Genomic DNA, 11558 nt, shown 5'->3' on the forward strand with positions numbered 1-11558 from the left:
ACACAAATGGCATAGTGGTTGGCTCAAGGATTTTGGATGCATGAGAAGTATTCCCTCTCGATACAAGGTTTAGGCTAGCAAGGTTATTTGAAACAAACACAAGGATGAACCGGTGCAGCAAAACTCACATAAAAGACATATTGTAAACATTATAAGACTCTACACCGTCTTCCTTGTTGTTCAAAACTCAATACTAGAAATTATCTAGACTTTAGAGAGACCAAATATGCAAACCAAATTTTAGCAAGCTCTATGTATTTCTTCATTAATGGGTGCAAGGTATATGATGCAAGAGCTTAAACATGAGCACAACAATTGCCAAGTATCAAATTATTCAAGACATTTTAGAATAACTACATGTAGCATTTCCCGATTCCAACCATATAACAATTTAACGAAGAAGATTCAACCTTCTCCATGAATACTATGAGTAAAGCCTAAGGACATATTTGTCCATATGCAACAGCGGAGCGTGTCTCTCTCCCACACAATGAATGCTAGGATCCATTTTATTCAAACAAAAACAAAAACAAAAACAAACAGACGCTCCAAGCAAAGTACATAAGATGTGACTGAATAAAAATATAGTTTCAGGGGAGGAACCTGATGATGTTGTCGATGAAGAAGGGGATGCCTTGGGCATCCCCAAGCTTAGACGCTTGAGTCTTCTTAAAATATGCAGGGGTGAACCACCGGGGCATCCCCAAGCTTAGAGCTTTCACTCCTCTTGATCATATTATATCATACTCCTCTCTTGACCCTTGAAAACTTCCTTCACACCAAACTTCAAGCAAACTCATTACAGGGTTACTGCACAATCAAAAATTCACATGTTCAGAGGTGACACAATCATTCTTAACACTTCTGGACATTGCACAAAGCTACTGGACATTAATGGATCAAAGAGATTCATCCAACATAGCAAAAGAGGCAATGCGAAATAAAAGGCAGAATCTGTCAAAAACAGAACAGTCCGTAAAGACGAACCTGAAAGGGGCACTTAACTTGCTCAAACGGAAAAACTCAAAACTAATGAAAGTTGCGTACATATCTGAGGATCACGCACGTAAATTTGCAGATTTTTTTGGTTTTTTTACAGAGACTTCTGCGCGAATTCGTGACAGACAGCAATGCTGTTTCTGTGCAACAATCCAAATCTAGCATCAACTTTACCATAGAGACTTTACTTGGCACAAAAACATGATAAGGAGAGGTTGCTACAGTAGTAAACAACTTCCAAGACTCAAATATAAAACAAAGTACTGTAGTAAAAACATGGGTTGTCTCCCATAAGCGCTTTTCTTTAACGCCTTTCAGCTAGGCGCAGAAAGTGTAAATCAAGTATTATCAAGAGATGAAGCATCGACATCATAATTTGTTCTAATAATAGAATCAAAAGGTAACTTCATTCTCTTTCTAGGGAAGTGTTCCATACCTTTCTTGAGAGGAAATTGATATTTAATATTACCTTCCTTCATATCAATGATAGCTCCAACAGTTCGAAGAAAAGGTCTTCCCAATATAATGGGGCAAGATGCATTGCATTCAATATCCAAGACAACAAAATCAACGGGGACAAGGTTATTGTTAACCATAATACGAACATTATCAATCCTCCCCAAAGATTTCTTTTTAGCATTATTAGCAAGATTAACATCCAAATAATAATTTTCAATGGTGGCAAGTCAAGCATATCATGGATTTTCCTAGGCATAACAGAAATACTTGCACCAAGATCACATAAAGCATTACAATCAAAGTCATTGACCTTCATCTTAATGATGGGCTCCCAACCATCTTCTAACTTTCTAGGAATAGAGATTTCAAGTTTTAGTTTCTCTTCTCTAGCTTTTATGAGAGCACTTGTAATATGTTTTGTAAAGGCCAAATTTATAGCACTAGCATTGGGACTCTTAGCAAGTTTTTGTAAGAACTTTATAACTTCAGAGATGTGGCAATCATCAAAATCCAAACCATTATGATCTACAGCAATGGGATCATCACCCCCAATGTTGGAAAAAATTTCAGCAGTTTTATCACAAGCAGCTTTAATAGCTTTTAGCAATTTCAGGCAGTTTTGCACGCTTTGCACTAGGAGTAGAAACATTGCCAACACCAATTATTTTACCATTGATAGTAGGAGGTGTAGCAACATGTGAATCATTATCATTACTAGTGGTGGTAATAGTCCAAACTTTAGCTATATTATTCTCTTTAGCTAGTTTTTCATTTTCTTCTCTATCCCACCTAGCACGCAATTCAGCCATTAATCTTATATTCTCATTAATTCTAACTTGGATGGCATTTGCTGTAGTAGTAATATTATTATCAATGTCCTTATTAGGCATAACTTTCAATTTTAAAAGATCAACATCAGAGGCAAGTCTATCAACCTTAGAAGCAAGAATATCAATTTTATCAAGCTTTTCCTCAACAGATTTGTTAAAAGCAGTTTGTGTACTAATAAATTCTTTAAGCATGGCTTCAAGACCAGGGGGTACACTCCTATTATTGTTGTAAGAATTCCCATAAGAATTACCATAACCATTACCATTAGCAGAAGGATATGGCCTATAGTTATTACCAGAATTGTTCCTATAAGCATTGTTGTTGAAATTATTATTTTTAATGAAATTCACATCAACATTTTCTTCTTGAGCAACCAATGAAGCTAAAGGAACATTATTATGATCAACATTAGATCTACCATTCACAAGCATAGACATAATCACATCAATCTTATCACTCAAGGAGGAGGTTTCTTCGACAGAATTTACCTTCTTACCTTGTGGAGCCCTTTCAGTGTGCCATTCAGAGTAATTTATCATCATATCATCAAGAAGCTTTGTAGCCGCCCCCAAAGTGATGGACATAAAGGTACCTCCAGCAGCTGAATCCAATAGGTTCCGCGAAGAAAAATTTAGTCCTGCATAGAAGGTTTGGATGATCATCCAAGTAGTCAGTCCATGGGTTGGGCAATTCTTTACCAAAGATTTCATTCTCTCCCATGCTTGAGCAACATGTTCATTATCTAATTGTTTAAAATTCATTATGCTACTTCTCAAAGATATAATTTTAGCGGGAGGATAATATCTACCAATAAAAGCATCCTTACATTTAGTCCATGAATCAATACTATTCTTAGGCAAAGATAGCAACCAATCTTTAGCTCTTCCTCTTAATGAGAAAGGAAACAATTTCAATTTTATAATATCACCATCTACATCTTTATACTTTTGCATTTCACACAATTCAACAAAATTATTAAGATGGGCAGCAGCATCATCAGAACTAACACCAGAAAATTGCTCTCTCATAACAAGATTCAGTAAAGCAGGTTTAATTTCAAAGAATTCTGCTGTAATAGCAGGTGGAGCAATAGGTGTGCATAAGAAATCATTATTATTTGTGGTTGTGAAGTCACACAACTTAGTATTTTCAGGGGTATTCATTTTAGCAGTAGTAAATAAAGCAAACTAGATAAAGTAAATGCAAGTAACTAATTTTTTTGTGTTTTTGATATAGAGAGCAAGACAAGTAAATAAAGTAAAGCTAGCAACTAATTTTTGTGTGTTTTGTTTAAGTGCAGCAAACAAAGTAGTAAATAAAATAAAGCAAGACAAAAACAAAGTAAAGAGATTGGATTGTGGAGACTCCCCTTGCAGCGTGTCTTGATCTCCCCGGCAACGGCGCCAGAAAAAGAGCTGATGGCGTGTAGTTGACGTGGGAGTTAGAAATCTTTGTGCTGTAGCTTTTCTTCAGTTCCCCGGCAACGGCGCCAGAAAAAGAGCTTGATGGCGTGTAACACACACGTTCGTTGGGAACCCCAAGAGGAAGGTATGATGCACACAGTAGCAAGTTTTCCCTCAGAAAGAAACCAAGGTTTATCGAACCAGGAGGTGCCAAGAAGCACGTTGAAGGTTGTTGGTGGCGGGATGTAGTGCGGCGCAACACCAGGGATTCCGGCGCCAACGTGGAACCTGCACAACACAACCAAAGTACTTTGCCCCAACGAAACAGTGAGGTTGTCAATCTCACCGGCTTGCTGTAACAAAGGATTAGATGTATAGTGTGGATGATGATTGTTTGCGAAGAACAGTAAAGAACAAGTATTGCAGTAGATTGTATGCGATGTAAAGAATAGGACCGGGGTCCACAGTTCACTAGAGGTGTCTCTCCCATAAGATAAATAGCATGTTGGGTGAACAAATTACAGTCGGGCAATTGACAAATAGAGAGGGCATGACAATGCACATACATGATATGATAAATATAGTGAGATTTAATTGGGCATTACGACAAAGTACATAGACCGCTATCCAGCATGCATCTATGCCTAAAAAGTCCACCTTCAGGTTATCATCCGAACCCCTTCCAGTATTAAGTTGCAAACAATAGACAATTGCATTAAGTATGGTGCGTAATGTAATCAATAACTACATCCTTGGACATAGCATCAATGTTTTATCCCTAGTGGCAACAGCACATCCACAACCTTAGAACTTTCTCATCACTTGTCCTGCATTTAATGGAGGCATGAACCCACTATCGAGCATAAATACTCCCTCTTGGAGTTAAGAGCAAAAACTTGGCCAGAGCCTCTACTAATAACGGAGAGCGTGCAAGATTATAAACAACACATAGGTAATAGATTGATAATCACCATAACATAGTATTCTCTATCCATCGGATCCCGACAAACACAACATATAGCATTACAGATAGATGATCTTGATCATGTTAGGCAGCTCACAAGATCCAACAATGAAGCACATAAGGAGAAGACGACCATCTAGCTATTGCTATGGACCCATAGTCCAGGGGTGAACTACTCACTCATCACTCCGGAGGCGACCATGGCGGTGAAGAGTCCTCCGGGAGATGATTCCCCTCTCTGGCAGGGTGCCGGAGGCGATCTCCTGAATCCCCCGAGATGGGATTGGCGGCTGCGGCGCCTTAGTAAGGTTTTCCGTATCGTGGCTCTCGGTACTGGGGGTTTCGCGACGGAGGCTTTAAGTAGGCGAAAGGGCAGGTCAAAGGGCGTCACGGGGGACCCACACAGCAGGGCTGGGCGGCCAGGGCCCAGGCCGCGCCGCCCTGGCGTGTCGTCGCCCCGTGGCCCCACTTCGTCTTCTCTTCGGTCTTCTGGAAGCTTCGTGGCAAAATAGGACCCTGGGCGTTGATTTCGTCCAATTCCGAGAATATTTCCTTACTAGGATTTCTGAAACCAAAAACAGCAGAAAACAGCAACTGGCTCTTCGGCATCTTGTTAATAGGTTAGTGCCGGAAAATGCATAAATACGACATATAATGTGTATAAAACATGTAGATATCATCAATAATGTAGCATGGAACATAAGAAATTATCGATACGTCGGAGACGTATCAGGCCCAAGCATCCACACTGCATCACTTGAGTTGTTTTAAACTCAAGGGATTGTGCTCCAAATTAAATTCGAGTATGTCTAAATGTGCCTAAATATGTTGAAGGTTTGGGTTCTCCGGATTTTGAGCTTTTCAATGATGTTATGCTAGGTAAGAAAGCTTTGCGCCTACTCTGAATAGTCCCGCTCTCGTACTTAAGGGAAAATACTATCCTAATGATGATATTTATCATATGGGCGTTCGAAATTATTAACCTCTTGGATGGAGAACAAGAACCATGAACAATATTTCTTCATAAGTTATTGTTAACTCCCAGTCAATCATTTTTTCGTTTCACAAAAAAGATATATTAGTATCGCAAATATACCACTTGTATCCAACCTCTGCACAAATAAAATGTCTAAATTAAATACATTAAGAATGCACACAACCAAAAAGAAAAAAGAAGAGAAAAAAGGCCTACTACAACGAACAACCACTCGCAGCCACAACACACAAACCACCACCAAAAACAGTACCCGGACTAAAAAAGTGATTCTCCAAAGTCTCCCTTCAAAAAGAAAACAATTTATAAGCATCGTCGTAGCCCAATCCACGCATGTTTAAATCTTCACTTATGCTGTGTTTGGATGCATAGAAAGTGGGCATGGAATTGGAATTTGGCCCAATTCTGCAAATTCTGCCGTTTGGACTGTCCTCGGAATTGATATATGGAAAGATGACTAAATTCCGAGCTGCCCACCTCCCGTGCAAATAGAGCGGCCCAACTTTCCGAGGTCTCAACCTCGGAAAGGCTCGGAAAGTTTCCCCGCCCGTCTCCCTCCTCGCGCGACTGCCCCGCCCAGCCTCCCTCGCGTCCTCCTCGCGCCCGCCGCCGCCTCCCTCCGGCCTCCCTCCCGTCTCCCTCCTCGCGGCCTCCGCCATGTTCCCCTGCCCTCCCTCCAGTCTCCGCCGCATGCCCCTGCGCTCGCCGCTGGTTTGGACTCCCACCGCCGGATGCCCATGCGCCCACCGTCTCTTCCCCTCTCCGGCTCGGACGCCCGCCGCCGCATGCCCCTGCGCCCGCCGCCACTTCCCCTCTCTGGTCCAGACTCCCGCCGCCGCATGCCCCTGCGCACGCTGCTTTCCCCCGCCGCCGCATGCCTTTGCGCACGCCCGTCGGTAGCTTCTCATGCGAGCCCGTCGACAGCTTCTCCTGCAAGCCCCGTTCGTGCCCTGCTCCGGCCGTTCTAGCAGCTCCCTTCCAGATTCAATAGGAATACATGATTTATTTTTATGTTTAAAATTGCCCAAATTCAACAAAATATAAAATTCCATACTTTGTACATCCAAACAGGATTTAGAATTGGTTACACCATTTGATTCCAACCTCAAATTCCAAACACATCCAAACAATAGAATCGAATTAGGAGCCAATTACTTTCCATCTCGGATTTGGAATCTTACTCCAATTCAATTCCATGCCAACTTTCTATGCATCCAAACACAGCATTTAGTGAAAAGTGCAAGCAACCTGGTGAACAGTGCGAGTTGCACACATTTCTCATTTCATTACAGTTACGTTGATTCTTTAAATCAGTTGAGATTTATGAAAATTTCAGTCTTGACAGATGGACAGACTCTTCTTTGTATTGGATAGCTATTGTACAGAGTGCGACCAGCCAACAAATTAGGTAGCACTACCCCTTAACCAGTCAATGAAGATACACGATTCAACTATGTCGATTACATCGTAACAGCACAACATATTCCATAACTCATAAATCATCGCTCGATTAAAGAACACCCATGAGACAATTTCGCGGCACGCACACACACAGCGACACACACGGTATAGCACAATATGTATATATCCACACGGCACACGCGAACAAATCCCTCCCAAGATGATGCACCTCAATTTATACACACTTCATCGACGACGCCGATGGCCTGACTCTGCAGCTCGATCAAACTCTGGCCCTGACTCCCATGGGCGTCTCCACGATGGCCGCGTTGGCTCCGGCGTGCAGTGAGCCGACGCAGAGCAGCTGCGTCCCCGCCAAGATGATGGTGAACGTCTCCAGCGCACGCTGCAGGCACGAACGAACTCCGTCAGGTTCCACAACAACAAGATCGAGAAGACAGATTCTGAAAGCGGAAAAACAAGATTGTTGATAAATGTCCATTGTTTCGAGTGCTTACCAGGCTCGGGGGCCTCCAGCCGATGCTGATCTCCTTGCACGCCAGCCTGCATTCCATGATCAAAACGTATGTGTGTTAGGACCAAGTGCTGAGCTTAATTTGCAGAGACTGAAATGGTTCTTGGTTTCGCTTATTTACCCCATGGCGAGGAGGGTGAGTGTCCAGGCGACGATGGCGGAGGCGGTGGCGGACATCATGCTGGCGGGGTGGCCCTCGGTGACGTCGCGCAGTCCGGTGAGCGAGGTGGCGATGCCGACGGCGCTGGCGAGGAGCGCGAAGATGACGAAGAAGCCCGTGGCGAGGTTGCCGATCGGGAAGTAGATCGGGAACAGGCGCACCGGTGGCGTCGCGCCCTTCACTGCACGCATCCACTCCAAGGAACACAGATCAGTTAACACGAACATATATAGGTTTCAGTCAGCGATGGTGCTTGCTTGCAGTTGATCGCTTACGTGAGTGGGCGCTGTCCTCGATGCTGTAGTTGATGGCCCAGCCGGCGATGATGGCGACGACGATGTACATGATGAGGTTCAGGAACAGGAAGCCCGAGGCCAGCGACCTGATGCCCCCGTTCGCCATGCTTTGCTTGCTTAGCTGCTGATCGAGATCGATGTGCCCTGTGCGTGCGCTCGCCCTGTGTGCGCTTCTGCTGTTGCTATCGTGCTGTGGTGTTACGGCGTGGTGATCGGCGACCTATATAGACGCCACGGAAATGCCAGGCTGGTTGGCGGCATACTAGAAGACTATGTTGAGTTGTAGTCGTAGTATGTCATTTTTTCGATGGTTGATTCTTGTATCAATTGTCGGTCATGCGTGAGTTGTAAACAATACTTTTTAGAACCTTTGATTAATAAATGGCCGTGTGCATCGTCATGATGCAGAAGCCGGGGTATACCCCCATTTCGAAAAAAAAAAAACGGAAATGCATTCTTTTATCAGTGCAAAGGATCGTCGTGCAGCTAAGAGATGCGTATGTTGAAGCCACAGGTACTCCTCGCTTGCTTTGCAGTTAAGCCAGGTATTCTTTGCTTCGGGTTCCCTGCTTTTGCTCTCTGCAAGGGACGGATCTCCATGTACTCTCCGCCTACGGGATCAGGAATTCTTTCCTTCGCCCAAGTGATCTACTGATTGACACCGAAAATCTTTAAGTTTGGACCATGGATTGGAATTTGGATTGCATAAGTTCTTTTCCTTCTTGCAGGGCAACGCCAGCCTAGTAGTGATCCGTCAGAACTTCAAACCGTCTTTTCAGAAGGAAACCACATACACAGGTTATTTGCACAAAGCTCTAGTTTGGAGCATGGATTGGATTGCATAGGTTCTTTTCCTTCTTGCGCAGAAACGCCAGCCTCCAAATGATCCGTCGGAACTTAAACGATCTTTGCAAAAACACACGCATCTAGAGGGTGGAGATTATTGGTTCCCGGGCACTAGTGATCCTGTGTTTCAAATAATTAAAAAATCATATTTATTTTTATCTTTACCTACTAATAAAGGAAGTAAGGTTTCTCCCCAAATTTTCGTCCATTTTATAACTGCCCCTGTTGTTTCAGCGAAATTACAGACATTGCCACCCTTAAGTGAAAAAACGGTTCACATATTGCTTGTGTTATTTTGTCCGTCGCGTTTGCTTTTTTCTTTTTGAGGGGGACCCGTCGCGTTTGCTGTGGGGTTCTGTCCATCCGACTGCCTTGTGCGGCTGTGCGTGTAGCTATTGGACCGTGTTGCTGATGGACCATTCATTGCGTGGCATAGACCATCAGGGAAACCGACTCGTGCAGTCGTGTGACGTTCAGAACTTGCCTTGATTTCTCATCGATTTTCACCGGTTTATATACGTAGTAGTATCTGGAACTATCAACAAGCCGCGTTGGGAAACAATAACAAGCAGAAGCACCATCGTTTGGTCTGAGATCCAACCAACGATCAAGGAAGGATAAAAGGAGGAATTTGCACGACTCCATGACGCTAGACTAGACGGCTCTGCCATGATGGATTTGGGGAAGAAACGAGAAACGATTGACGGTTTGTAAAAGAAGAGGAAGGAAGCGAAACAAATACATGATGGGCAACGCACAAGCGGTCGGTGGAGCCTCCATCCGACTGCCTTGTGCGGATGCGCGTGTAGCTGTTGGGCCGTGCTACTGATGGGCCATTCATTGCGTGGCATAGACCATCGGGGAAACCGACTCGTGCAGTCGTGTGACGTCCAGAACTTGCCTTCAATTCTCATCGATTTTCACCAGTTCATTATACGTAGTAGTATCTGAAACTATCAACAAGCCGCGTTGGGAAACAATAACAAGCAGAAGCACCATCGTTTGGTCTGAGATCCAACCAACGATCAAGGAAGGATAAAAGGAGGAATTTGCACGGCTCCATGACGCTAGACTAGACGACTCTGCTATGACGGATTTGGGGAAGAAACGAGAAACGATTGACGGTTTGTAAAAGAAGAGGAAGAAAGCGAAACGAATACACGGTGGGCAACACACAAGCGGTCGGTGGAGCCTCCATCCGACTGCCTTATGCGGCTGTGCGTGTAGCTGTTGGGCCGTGTTGCTGATGGGCCATTCATTGCGTGGCATAGACCATCAGGAAACCGACTTGTGCAATTGTGTGACGTCCAGAACTTGCCTTGATTTCTCATCGATTTTCACCCGTTCATATACGTCGTAGTATCTGGAACTATCAACAAGCCGCGTTGGGAAACAATAACAAGCAGAAGCACCATCTTTTGGTCTGAGATCCAACCAACGATCAAGGAAGGATAAAAGGAGGAATTTGCACGGTTCCATGACGCTCGACTAGACTGCTCTGCCATAACGGATTTGGGGAAGAAACGAGAAACAATTGACGGTTTGTAAAACAAGAGGAAGAAAGCGAAACGAATACACGATGGGCAACGCACAAGCGGTCGGCGGAGCCTTTGCCGGCAGGCACGTCGCGTCGTCGTGGCCGCGTTGGTAGCACAGCTGCGCGGCGTTGCGGCGCATAAGGGCATCTCCAGCGGCGCGACGCAAACGGACGCTGAGCGACCGTTTGCGTCCGCTTTGACCGAAAATGCGTCTGACACCCTCTCCAGCGGCGCGACGCAAAGTGACCGGGTCGTCCGCGGAGACGCAAACCTGGCCCAAATATGCGTCAGGTTTGCGTCTCCGCGGACGCTCGGCGGTCGCGCCGAGCGTCCGCTCGCTTTCCCACGGGCCCGCCTGGCAGCGACCTAGGTTCGATCGGCCTCGAATTCACAACGCGCGCCGGTGTGGCAACCGCGGCGATCAATGGAGCGCCGAACCGCCGCGGAAGAGCAACCGCCGGCCTCTTCGTTATACGCGTCGCCGTTAATCCGCGCACATTATAACCCCCGCGTATACGGTAATTCAAGTTCAACCGCCTCCTTCTTCTTCCTCTTCTTCTTCTTCTCCAACACCGGCACACCATGAGCGACTACACGCTGCCGTCCGACTCGGAGAGCGAGGGCAAGTCGCCCGGATTTCTGCATTGGTGGGAATCCCCTGCGACGCCAAGCGATCCGGGCTCCACACCCAGCGACCCTGCCTCCACGCCGAGTGAGGACGAGGAAGACGGAGGCGGCAATGGCAGCGAAGGCCAGGAGGAGGACGGAGGCGGCGCTGCCAGCGACGCCGAGGACGAGGAGGAGGGCCAGGAGGAGGAGGAGGACTCGTACAGCAAGTTCGCCCGGTTGGAGGCGCAGGAGGCGGCGGACGACAAGGCGGCGGCAAGAAAGAAGTCCAGGGCGCTGGCGCGGGCGGCGCGTCGTCGTCCGTTCACCGACGACGACGACTGATACGTCTCAAACGTATCTATAATTTCTTATGTTCCATGCTAGTTTTATGACAATACTCACATGTTTTATACACACTTTACATCATTTATATGCATTTTCCGGCACTAACCTATTAACGAGATGCCGAAGCGTCAGTTCCTGTTTTGTGCTGTTTTTGGTTTCAGAAATCCTACACAGGAAA

General features: G+C 45.4%; 1 protein-coding gene across 1 annotated transcript; it reads right to left on the reverse strand.

Annotated features, from left to right (window-relative positions):
* Nucleotides 1–7089: 7089 nt before the first annotated feature.
* LOC127314889 (membrane protein PM19L) lies at nt 7090–8254 on the reverse strand. Its single transcript, XM_051345427.2, has 4 exons — nt 8022–8254; nt 7708–7927; nt 7570–7615; nt 7090–7457 (listed from the first exon to the last, which is right to left on the reverse strand). The coding sequence occupies exons 1-4, from the start codon at nt 8146–8148 to the stop codon at nt 7335–7337; spliced, it is 516 nt and encodes a 171-aa protein (XP_051201387.1). The 5' UTR covers nt 8149–8254; the 3' UTR covers nt 7090–7334.
* Nucleotides 8255–11558: the final 3304 nt, after the last annotated feature.

Source organism: Lolium perenne, chromosome 1, assembly GCF_019359855.2.
Source record: "Lolium perenne isolate Kyuss_39 chromosome 1, Kyuss_2.0, whole genome shotgun sequence".
Lineage (NCBI taxonomy): Eukaryota > Viridiplantae > Streptophyta > Magnoliopsida > Poales > Poaceae > Lolium > Lolium perenne.

Bases quoted from the DNA above. Each gene is read 5' to 3' on its own strand.
- LOC127314889 (XM_051345427.2), bottom strand. From the start codon at position 8,148: ATGGCGAACGGGGGCATCAGGTCGCTGGCCTCGGGCTTCCTGTTCCTG. The intron at 7,616-7,707 runs GTAAATAAGCGA...CATGGAATGCAG, and splicing joins CTCACCCTCCTCGCCATGGG to GCTGGCGTGCAAGGAGATCA. The intron at 7,458-7,569 runs GTAAGCACTCGA...TCGTGCCTGCAG, and splicing joins GCTGGAGGCCCCCGAGCCTG to CGTGCGCTGGAGACGTTCAC.